Raw genomic sequence first — 12,632 nt, forward strand, 5'->3', positions numbered from 1 at the left:
AGCATGGCCTGATGAGCGGTGCCGTGTCCGCACCCCAGGATTTGAACTGACAAAACACTGGGCCGCCGCAGCGGAGCGTGCAAACTGACCACTCGGCCACGGGGCCGGCCCCTGTGATTATATTTGAAAATTTAAATCGTCTATCTTAAGTATCTAACTAGAGATGGATATCTGATAAATGACTTTTGAAATTTGATTGAATTGACTCTCTTAAAAGTATAACAATGAAGGAAGAGAGAGATTGTTTAAAATTCACTCCTCCCCATCTCCAATTACCTGAAGCAGAAAGATGATCAAGGCTCTATAAGACGCAAGCATTTTGCTCAAGAATCCCTTTTTAGGAACAAGGAGATTCCTGCTTATTTTTAAATATCTTAAAAGAGAATGAAAACTAAATGACACATAGATTTGAGAAAGTTTTGAGCACGGTTTTAGGTTGATTATCAGATTGTTTGGTCGTGCTGAAGTCATGGCTACCTGGAAAATAGATCTTGCTTCTTAATAAATGTATAGCCTGTGGGGCCGGCCCGGTGGCGCAGCGGTTAAGTTCGCACGTTCCGCTTCTCGGCGGCCCGGGGTTCGCTGGTTCTGATCCCGGGTGCGGACATGGCACTGCTTGGCAGCCATGCTGTGGTAGGCGTCCCACGTATAAACTAGAGGAAGATGGGCACGGATGTTAGCTCAGAGCCAGGCTTCCTCAGCAAAAAGAGGAGGACTGGCAGTAGTTAGCTGAGGGCTAATCTTCCTCCAAAAAAAAACAAAAACAAAAACAAACAAACAAGCAAAAAATAAAATAAATGTATAGCCTGGAAGCATCCATCGTGACAACCTCTGAATGAGGAACAGCCTCATTCAGATTAGGTTAGGTTAGCCTCATTCACGTTAGGATGGCTAATTTTTAATTTTGAGAATTGCTATAACTGTCATAATTGCCTGCCTGTCTGCTGTCACCACTCCTGCCCCTCCCCCATTCTTTTTTTCCAGCTATCCTGAAGTATTTGTATCAATTCAGAGGCTAGATGGTATAGTGGTTTGAACAGGAGTATTGGGGTCAGACTGCCTGGATGAACACCTGGCTTGTGCCACTTACCTAGCTGGTTGACTTGAAGCAGGCTACTTAACCACTTGGCATCTCCATTTTCTCATCCATTAAATAAAAATCATAACAGTGGCTACCTTACAGGATGTTTGTGAGGATTAAAAAAGCTTAGAACTGTGCGTGGCATGTGGTAAGCACCATCCAGATTTTTGATATTATGTTCCTGACTATTTCTGGTCTGTTTTTTGCCTCTGGGCTTATTTTTTTTTTTTAAAGATTGGCCCTGAGCTAACATCTGTTGCCAATCTTTTTTTTTTCCTTCTCCCCAAAGCCCCCCAGTACATAGTTGTATATCCTAGTTGTAGGTGCTTCTAGTCCTGCTATGTAGGATGCCACCTCAGCATGGCCTGATAAGTGATGCCAGATCTGTGCCCAGCATCCGAACTAGCGAAACCCTCGTCCGCCAAAGCAGAGCGCGTCAACTTAACCACTCAGCCGTGGGACTGGCCCCTGCCTCTGGGCTTTTATACTTTCTCTTTTCTTTCTATCATTCTTCATGGGGCTGATTCTCATTTGCTCTTCAGGATGCAGCTCAGTGATGACTCTTGTTGTGAGGTATTTTCCCACGAGTTTCTAGCCTGGGTACCTTCTCTCTGAATTTCCAGCCACCTGGTTATGACTTCTGTCATAACCCTCATAACATAGTATTGCTACTATCAGTTTTCCTGTCCATATGGACTGGGAACTTGGACCATTTGTTTTCCTTTCTTTTCTTGTTTGATATTTGATGAGTATGTGGGAGATACTGGCTAAATGTATATTGAATGGATAAATGGACCCATTTTCCCTTCATTTCTCTCTCCCTCTCATTCTTCTTTTCTACCAAACTTCCTCCCTCCCTTCGCCCTTAAACCTGGCACTTTATGCATTATCTTAGTTACTCCTCACAGGAGCCCTCTGACATGGGTATCATGATTATTCCCTTTTGCAAGTGTGGAAACAAAGGATCAGGGCGATAGGCAACGTGCCCACGCAGAGGGGCAACCCCCTTTCAGAGTTGTCTTCCAGTGTTGCTGTCTCTGCTCAAAGCACTTTGGCAATTTTTCTTTGGAATTCCCTTCTGGACAATCTATAAACTGCGTAAGAAAACCACTTTTCTTTTTAGTCAATCTCAGGAAAGATGATTTCCAGTCTGATCATCCTGATGCATCATATTTGTCTCTAAATAAACGTGGATGATCTCAGAAATCCAAGCCACTTTTAAAGGACAAAGATTTGCCATCATCAAGAGTATTTAAATGACTTGAAGACAGTTGCATGCTCTGCTCCCAAGAAGCTTGGCAGCAGCCACATCGCTGTGCTGAAGGCTGTTGATACTCCTCTTGACTTTGTTTTGATGTGGTTTCGGGACGGGGGTGGCTGGCAGAGGAAGGTCACATTACCTTATAATCCCACCTCATGTTTTTTGTTACAGCTTTATGGAGATGTAATTTATGTACCATACATTTCAATCATCTAACATATAAAATTTGTTGGTTTTTAGTATGTTTGCAAAGTTGTGCAACCAACACCACTACTATATCTAATTCCAGAACATTTTGATCACCCCAAAAAGAAACCCTGTACCTTTTATTAGTCACCCACCATTCCTATATCCCCCTTCAACCCCCCTAGCAATCACCAATTTATTTTCTGCCTATGGATTTGCTTATTCTAGAAATTTCATATCAATGGAATCATATAACATGTGATCTTCTGTGACTGACTTCTTTCATATGGCATAATGTTTTCAAGGTTCATCAGTGTTGCAGTGTATATCAGTACTTCATTGCTTTGTATGGCTAAATAATGTTCCCTTGTATGAATATACCACATTTTATTTACTCATTCATCAGTTGATTGACATATAAGTTGTTTCCACTTTTTAGTTACTATGAATAATGCTGCTATGAATATTTGTGTATGAATCAACTAATAAGTGGATAAATACAATGTGGTATGTCCCTATAATGAAATAATATTCTTCTATAAAATGAATGAAATACTGATACATGCTACAACATGGATGAACCTTGAAAACAGGCTAGATGAAAGAAACCACTAATTGCATGATTTCATTGATATGAAATGTCCAGAACAGGCAAATCCATTGAGACAGAAAGTAAATTAATGGTTTCCAGTGCCTGGGCATAGGGAAGGGGATGGGGAGTGATGGCTAAAGGGCACAAGATTTCTTTTTAGGATGGTGGAAGTGTTCTAAAATTTATTGTGTTGATAGTTGCACAACTTTGTGAGTATAGTAAAAACCACTGAATTTTACACTTTAGAGGAGTGAATTATATTTAGAAAAAAATCATAATCACCATCATTAAATACATACCAGTTGCTTACTGTACAGTCAGTATCCTGTGGTGCACTGTGGCACATGGATAAGAAGAGAGTACTTGTTCCCTGTGCTCTCGGAATTTCTGCTTGGGTGTTCCTAAGTGGAAAGATAAAGTGGACACCCAAAAAGAGGTGAATCAAGATAATGCATCACTCAGTGCTAGTTTCTGGGTCTAGGTCACACTCAGAAAGCTCTCAACACCTCTGAGTCAGTTGTAGGAATTCAGAAGGATTTAAAAATGTGGACTGCTCCACTATTTATATAACTTTGACAGGGTATTATCCATGTGAGTTCCCTGTGAGTAGGAGCTATGCCTTATGTCCATCTTGATTCCTGTGCTTAGCATTGTGTCTGGTCCATGGGCAGGAGTATGTGTTTGATGAATGAATGAGTAACTGTGTCTTGGAAACCTCCTGGTTTGTTCCCAGGACAAAAATGCCTTCAGCTTATGGCTGCCTGTGACCAGCCTGGAGGTTGTTCCCCTTGGGGAAGGTGTTGCTGAATTCACCAACTATCTTCATGTAAGAGTTTCTTTTCTCACAAGTGGTAACTATTTTATTTCTCTGGTACCTTCACTCTGATTTTGGTTAAAATGGTGACCTGGAATAATACGTAGGTGCTTTTGGAGTGTTGTGCTTTCCTCTCTGGTAATATCCTCGAGACTCACTGGGTCAGTGAGATTGAGGAAAACCAAAGGTGGAATAAACCCCCATTTTGCTTTTTGTTCTTTAAATCACACTTATCAAGCATCAATACTATAGATTCTGTGTAGCTTATGGGTCTTTGCTGTAATAAGAAATTGTTTTTCTTTTTTCTTTTTCTTCTCTGTGAAGGTACTTTATGTTGATTATGTTCTTTCTGTTAAATATCCTTTGCTTGCACTGGACTTTTCTTTGTGTTGATTTTTTGCTTCATTTTTTTTCATTTCCCATGCTGTTCAGTTACTGGATGCCAGAAGAACCAAGGTTTGTCCACTCTTTGCAGCTTGTTTGTTTTGCTCTGCCCAGCCTCACCTCCTCGTGTGTTTGAGTGTGTCTGTCTCCGTCTGCATTTTTTCCCTTTTGCTTGGAGATGCAGTAATCCTGTTTACTAAACCTGTTCACAGCTTTATTTGTAAAAATAAAGTCCTTGTTTGTGTCTACTTGTAGTGGATGCTATTATTTTCATTTTTAAATGGACATGCATTTATCACAGAAAATAATGCATAGTACAATAAAGAATACCTTAGGAAACAAGGAATACTGAGTCTGGAGCACTGTGGGCGTAAAGAAGGTGTGTTTGTGAAAGTTTCCCTCTAACCCTTTCCACTTCCTAAATTAATACTCTGTAGATGTATAATTTCCCTTGTGACTGACACTAATATAACTGTTTCTGTGTATGTGTACATTTCTCTTCTCCTAAGACATTCAGAAAGCATCACTGAATTAATTTCCCCCCTCCATGTGCTGCCCCATGCTTCTGAAGTCACCCTGGAGGACTTCACGGCTGGCCCTCTGGACCTCATGATTAACATTCCATTCTCATAGTGTGGAAACAGCAGATGGCACTTGGCATTTCCACTAACTTTTTCCCCTTCTTTCTCCTCTCCTGCTCCGTCTTTCTCATGACAGCATCTGCAGTTGACAATCCAGGCCCTTCAGGATGAGCTGCGAACCCAGAGAGACCTCAACCACCTCCTGCAGCAAGAGAGTGGCAACCGAGGAGCCGAGCACTTCACTATTGAGCTGACCGAGGAGAACTTCCGGCGGCTCCAAGCTGAGCATGACAGGCAGGCTAAGGAGCTGTTCCTGTTGAGGAAGACCTTGGAGGAAATGGAGCTGAGAATCGAAACGCAGAAACAGACCCTCAATGCCCGAGATGAGTCAATTAAAAAGCTCCTTGAGATGTTGCAAAGTAAAGGTTTGCCATCCAAAAGTCTTGAGGATGACAATGAACGGACACGGCGCATGGCAGAAGCTGAGTCTCAAGTCAGCCACTTAGAAGTGATTTTAGACCAGAAAGAGAAGGAAAACATACATCTTAGGGAGGTAAGGACATTCACTCTTATTTCCTCAAAGCTATATTTTATGAGTTAAAATATGTGATCGAGTTATTTTCACAGGTTGGAAGTCATCTACAGCCTCAACAAACTCCCCTTTGTGATCTGTTTTATAAACTTCCTGTCTGCTTATCACTTTTAAACTGGAATTTTCCATTAGTTTTTTTTTCTCTGCTCACCACACGTATGTTCCTTTGTTATTTAGCACGTATTTAGGATCCAAGCATGTGCAGCACCTGTCAACTCTAAGGTGGTTTACAACTGCTTTCCTACAGATGGCCATCGTTGCAGGGTCTTTTAAGTATAACACTGTTTAAGTTTTAGACATTTCTCAAATATCATCTCTCTAAAGGATTAAAACCAATAGGTGATTAGGAAAACAATGAATCCAAATGTTTTTATAGGTGGATTGGCAGAATTTGCAGAAAGTAAATCATATGGATATTTCTGGAAAGAATGGTAAAACGTGCAGATCAATTTTGAACGTTTAGGTTTAAGATCATTTTTGTCTGCATTTACATTACTCTAGGACAGAGTGTTCCATGTTTTCCGAGTATGTGTTTTGCACTTAGTGGATTAAATCATTCAGTGTCCTTTCAGAGGCAGCCTCTCTGGCCTGCAACCACCATTGAATGTTGAGCTGCTCATATATCTGAGACTATGTGGTTAGATAGAGCTTAAAAAAATGTGAGTGACAGCCAAGGTTTGAAATTTTTATAGCAGTTCCTTGCCACTATGGTGGATATAGATCTCAAAAGTACCCTGTAGACAAAACGCTGTGGGAGACACAAATCTCACAGAAAACAGGAAGCAATAAAATGGCATTAAGTATATTTTCAAAGTATTCCACAGCAGTAAGTAAAAATTCCAAAAGCTGTTTGCTTCCAGACCAAACTAGATTTCTTGGCATTATATATCTGTTCAGATGGGCGGCCCATTTTCTAAGTCGCTTGTTTGATTGTTGAGAAAACATGGTTTCCATGGTGGGGCTTGCTAATACAGATGCTCCCCACTCTGATGTAGGTGGTCTTTGCTTAGAACATTTGAACAGACTTTTGTGCCTTCAGCCTTAATGTCCTCCATGCTTATTCTCCCTTGTTTTGTTTTCATGAGACGTTAGCAACATGCTTGAGAAACCACATGGCTTGGTTTCATGTTGAGATGCTTAAAGAAATGTTTTGTTGGGCCTGGTCTTCCCATCTATATTCCAAGAGGGTGAATGTGGTGGGCAGACTTCCAAGATGGCTCCAATGATCCCTTCTTCTTGGAAACCATACCCTGGTGTAATCCCTTCCCCTTGAGTATACGCTGAACCTAGTGATTTGCTTCTAAACAATAGACTATAGCAAAGGAAATGGGATGCCAATGTCACTTCCATGATTAGGTTACATAAGACTGTTATTTCCATTGTGTTAGAGGATTCTATTGCCAGCTCAACTTCCATGCTTTGATGAAGCAAGCTACCATGTGGGAGAGGCCCATGTGGTAAGGAACTGAGGGCAGCCTCTAGCCAACACCTGGTGAGGAAATGAGACCCTCATTCAAGCACCCATAAAGAACTGAAAACTGCCAACAACCACTTAGTGAGCTTGGAAGTGGATCCTGCCCCACTTGAACCTTCAGATGAGATGACAGGCCCTAGGGTGGCACCTTGATTATACCTTTGTGAGAGACTATGAAGCAGAGGATCCAGCTAAGCTGTAGCTGGATTCCTGATTCACAGAAACTGTGAGATAATAAACGTGTGTTGTTTCAAGCTGCTGAATTTTGAGGTAATTATTGTACAGCGATAGATTGCTAATACAGTGGAGCAGAAACTAATCTCTTCTTGCCTTACTCCACAGACTTTCCATTTAGTTTACAGAAGAGAAGCAATAATTACTGGCATGTTATCACTTGCATGTAGAGTGACTGTGGATTTTGAAATTTTGGTTCTGTTATCTCAAAACTATGGTTGGTAGATTGCTATACTTGAAAAGGCTGCTGTTTTATTTTGAGTGCCACGGGATCAAGTTGCATATGCAGCAAGGCTGTGATGCCAGAGAAACCTCCAGCTGCAGCATTGACCTTCATTCCATGTTGGGATCTTGTGGTCAGGGTAGAGTCACTCTTCTTCTATTATTAGATTCTGCTCATTGCTAGCACTTAATAGATGTGCCTTGATTCTATTGTGTGGATGCCTCCATTTAAATGAATCTAAACACAATTCAGTTTGTGTTTTATGAGATTAGTTCGTCCTCAGAATGGTCTGGCATGGATATGGATCATGTTTAGAGCCTTAAACATCAGTCTAAGAGCCCACAGAGAGTGGTACAGAAAATGCAACCCAACACATCCCACTAGTTTCCTTGAGCAGCAGACCAAAGTCAGTGGAGAGCCCTTATCTTGGCTCATCAAGAAGAGAGAATGAGGAAAAAGTATCTCTACATAAAAAATCTCATTTTAAACTTGAAATCAACAAGACTTGGAGGCCTAAAAGGACCCTTCCCAAGAGAAGGATTGTAGTAGATTGTGAGAGCCATTTGTTACATTTTCAGGAATTTTGTGAGCCTGCTTTTAAACTGTTGATGACTTGAAATTGGTCGAGGTAGGAGTATTTGCACCATGGAAAGTGGCAAATGCTACTCTCAGGGCCTAACCACCCCCTCCACCCCATCACTGAAAACCCTTTGACTGGCACACTTCTGAATAAATGTCATGAAATGTTTACCCACAATACAGCAAGAAGAGGCTAGTTAAATAGTGCAAGAACTCTGATTATGAGTGTGTTAACCGCCCATCACTTATCAAAAGTTTTCATAACAGCATCTGGATAGATGCTTATGTGTCAGGTACTATGAATAGTGCTTTAGGGGCCAGCCCGGTGGCGTAGTGGTTAAGTTTGCGTACTCTACTTTGGCGGCCTGGGGTTTGCCAGTTCGGATCCTGCGCACAGACCTGCACACTGCTCATCAAGCCATGCTGAGGTGGTGTCCCACACAGAAGAACTAGAAGGATTATAACTAGGATATACAACTATGTACTGGGGCTTTGGAGAGAAAAAAAAAAGAGGAAGGTTGGCAACAGACGTTAGCTCAGGGCCAATCTTCCTCACCAAAAAAAAGTATACTTTAAAGAAAAAAGAAAAGAGTGCTTTATATTGATTTATATTTAATTCGCACAACCACTTCATTTATTCATTCATTTGTTCATCCGTCCATTCAATGAATACTTATTGAGAATCTGTTTTGGGATAGAGCAATGATAACTGATAAAGTTTGACTTTATGGTGCTTGTATTCTACTGGGGTGAGACAGACAACAATTTAATAGTTAAACAGAGAAGTATTATGAAGAAAAGAAGAGAATGAAGAACTAATGACCAGAATTGGTTGGTTAGGGAAGGCCTCTTGGAGAGGGTGACACTGTGAACTGAGACCTGAATGACAAAAAGGAGCCAGCCGTGTGAGGCTCTCAGAAGACTGTTCCAGTCATATGGAAAGATCCACACCTAGGAGGTAGGTGCTATTATTTTGCCCATTTTACCTGGGGGAACTGAGGGACAAGTGACATTAAGAAGCTTGCCCAATGTCCCACAGCTAACACGTGGTGAAGCTGATCTTTGAATCAGGCTGACTCCAGAGTCTCAGCTATTAAACCATTTCATTATATCCCTTTTCTAGAAGAATCTTTCCCAAGGAGTGCTCTGCAGAACAGCCATTTTGTGGGATGTTGATATATGTTATGAGAGAAAAATGGCTGCAGGGCCAAATGAACTTGGGAAGATGCTGGATTCCATAGAGTTGACTGTGGGACTCCTCAGACTCTTTAATATGCAGATATACATCTGTCATTTCCAAGTAGGGGCTATGGATGGCAGAGCTTCTCAGGCTTATTGAACTTGCTTTTCTCTTGTTGTACTGGTGTTCTTTGTAAAACACTTTGAAAAAATGCTATGCTAGAAAATAAAAATTGTGCTTTTAATTTGTGACATGCAAAATATGAAATAATACACAAAGAGTTGTTTCCCATGGCCTAATAACTGGGTAATTTCCTCCATTAGTTATTCTAGAAGGCAAAGTTTATTGTAAGCTGTTTTCATATTCTCCACTGAGTTTTAGAATGTTCTTCTGTCAGGGTATTTTTTTATTTTTTAGTGGAAAAACGTGGCTGACTGCTTTTGGTATTAAACCAGTAAGAATAACCCAGCTTGAATAAAGAAGTTGCCTGACCTCTGTTAATTTAGATGAATCTAAAACAGGATTTAAAATGTACTTGAGGTTTTAAGTTCAGTGTGTTCCTGATTTCTTTTTCATTTTGCACGGTTCGACCCAGTTGGGGCTAGATGGCGTAATGCTGGGGAATAGAGTGCTAGTGGTTTTATGATTCATTCTCAGGCAGAGGTGTTGGACCTCGTCTAAACCCCATCTCTTAGAATACTGGCCTTGTTTAGTCTATTGTTTCAGGAGATTTCAAGTTGGCAGGAGCTACATATGGGGAGGGTCCGGTTGCTTTAGTGTCTCGTTGTCTTTTGGTGGTCTGGAAAAGGCTGAGGGTGAAACGACTTCTTTGCCGGGCAGGAAACAACAACAAAAAGATTATGATCTCAACTTATTTGGAAGACCAAAACCATTGCCCAAGAACTACAACTGACATGCTAATGGGAGCCGAAGTGTTGGCCGAAACGCAGCATTACTCACTAGTGTTGTCTGATGCCTTTGGATATAGGTTGATTTGATAAGACATTGTTTGATGTGGTAATAGTTTACCTTGTATCCAGCTTTTTCTGCAGAGAACATATTGTTCCATGTAAAGGTTTTAGTAATCAAATAGTATCAAATACTACTGATCTCATTAAAAAAAAGTGGGTTTATATGCCAGGATCCTCCTATATTCACTCTCCTTAATATTTTCTTGGCTGTCCTTAGAAGAGAGTCAGGAATCTTTGGACTCATCATGCTGTAAGATGTTTGAAGGGCAGGTATATATGTTCTGCTGCCATGCCTGTTCATCTCCTATGCTAATCCCCTTGGGCAGCTTGCCTTTCTTGGGGTAGCAAGGGAAGAAGAGCACTCCAGTCATCGGGGGCCACAATTGCTGCTAATCCAGGACGAGTAAAGCACCCAGGAGGCTAGGCCTGGGCTTCCCTCGTGCTGTGGGGGAACAGCGGGGGAGGAGGGCAAGGCAACATGAATTATTGGTCTCCTTGTGTATTTATCCGGGTTGTGCACTGGCCAGTAGGAGATCCATCAAGACGATGTCTGTTACCTAGAAGTTCTTGAGCTCATAAACCTTTTGCCGATGCCTCAAACCTCCCATGTATAATCTTTGCCCCAAATTCTAAACTCCACCTTAGTCCCCGCTCTGTCAGAACCATATGACCTCATTCTCTTTAGCACATACTTGTCTCCAGTTCTGCTGGCTGTGCCGTAATTTTGCTGATGCAGGCGTTTCTAATTCTGACTCTGCAGATTCGTTACCTTCTATTTCTACCAACAAAGCTCATCACAGAAAATATTCCCAAACACAAATGACCACATAAACATAGCATTTTACATACTTTCTTTTGCAAGAGTTATTTCCTATGTATGTTATAGAACCTAACAATTGCTTCCTATTCTAATAAAGTTTCTTGCCTGATCAATACATTCCATCGATGTTCCCAGGCCTCCAATATTGCCTGCAGGTGCTCAATAAATATTTTAAAGAGTGAAAAAATAGTTAAAAAAATCTTAAGAATTGCTCTGTGGTTTATTTTGCCAATATTGGACAGGTTGATAATGATTGTACAAGTGCCATGTGCTTTTATGCTTTCGCTATCATTGCGCTGTGTTTGGAGTGGAGTGGGAGCTTGAGGGTAACCTTAACTGGAAGCTTTCTTTCATTTTTTTCAAAATGTGTTGGATATCATTGAGCACATGTTGAACGTCCATATGCAGGATGCTGTGGGAGTGCCCTTGGCAAGTTTGTGGTCTTGTTCAGGGATTCAGGTGAGCAATAAAACAAACAACCGACACTTATCTCGACTTATTCTGTGCCAGGTGCTGTACTAAGTAAATACTGTTGTCATCATCCACACAACACAGATAAGGAAACCAAGGCACAAAGAGGTAAGTAATTGTCCCCAGTCACACACAGCAAATGCTGGAGCCAAGATCAGAACCCAAGAAGTCTGGCTCTAGAATCTACACTTGTCACCACCACACACTACCACCTCTTGGGATGGTGCACCGGGAGGACCTCAGAGGGTGCTTAAATGCTGTGCTGCTTATAGGTAGGAGAGCTGACGACTGGCTTCATCCAGAACAGAGCTGGTTTTCAAAGGCAGGAAGAATTTCAACACACAGGTATGGTGGAGACGTATGATTAGAAAAGAGATGGCTGAGCCAAACCTTAGAGGTGGGAGCTGTGGTGGGTTTGAGGGCACAGTGAGTTTGGAGCAGCTAAAACTCCACCTGTCAGGAGGGAAAGGAAATAAAGCTGAACAGGTAATTTGGGGCCAGGTTAATGAGGGCTCTGAGCATGGGACACAGGGGATTGGCCTTCACTCAGTAGGCTCTGGGCAGCCTTTGAGGGAATTCACCCTGGAGAATGGCATGATCAGAAAAGCTTGTTAGTGCTAATTGATAGTGGTTTGGATGAGAAGAGACTAAAGGCATGGAGATAAGTTAGAAGGATACTGTGGTTGTTCAGTGACCATGAGTTTGAATCTGGGCAGTGGCCAAAGAAGTTGAAGGGAAAGGTCATTTCCACCTTCAGGCAGGACCTTGACAACTCGGGAACTGAGCGCTGGGAGCTTCGAGAAGCAGATAACCGCTGTGGGCCTGGGTGTAGGCAGATGGTGGGACAGTGGGTGGGTGAGTGTCGTCAGCAAGAGAGGCTGGGGTTGAAGAAAGACTTTGGATGTGTTGAGTTTGATGAAATCCTGGTGAAGCTGTGCAACCAAGGTTGAGAATACGGCTGAGGAAATGATTGTGATGTTCTGCTCGAGTGCATAAGGCGTTTCTGACTCTTAATCATGTTTTTTGTTGTTTCCACACACACCTGATCATTTGTGAGCACCAAGCCCCCTAGTTTGTGTGATCGTTTTAAAGGCTGCCTTGTCACTTACTCCTACTGTTGCTTAAGAAGAGACCCTAGGAACTGCATACTTCTCCTTCATGCCTCTTTTCTGAGTGAGCATTTAATTTT

General features: G+C 41.8%; 1 protein-coding gene across 7 annotated transcripts in view; it reads left to right on the top strand.

Moving 5' to 3' along the window:
- ERC2 (ELKS/RAB6-interacting/CAST family member 2) overlaps positions 1-12,632 on the top strand; it is a 912,338-nt gene that overhangs the window by 151,007 nt on the left and 748,699 nt on the right. For 4 of the 7 annotated variants that reach the window (XR_011496406.1, XR_011496407.1, XM_070492829.1 and 1 more), the window contains exons 2-3: positions 4,367-4,390; positions 5,036-5,452. Coding sequence is in view for 3 of the 7 variants with exons in the window: in XM_070492829.1 (XP_070348930.1) it covers positions 4,367-4,390; positions 5,036-5,452 (441 nt within the window). In the remaining 4 variants the exon portion in view is untranslated. The remainder of the gene's footprint in view (positions 1-4,366; positions 4,391-5,035; positions 5,453-12,632) is intronic. The other 3 variants (XR_011496408.1, XR_011496409.1, XM_070492831.1) reach the window with 1 other exon arrangement.

Source organism: Equus asinus, chromosome 21, assembly GCF_041296235.1.
Source record: "Equus asinus isolate D_3611 breed Donkey chromosome 21, EquAss-T2T_v2, whole genome shotgun sequence".
Lineage (NCBI taxonomy): Eukaryota > Metazoa > Chordata > Mammalia > Perissodactyla > Equidae > Equus > Equus asinus.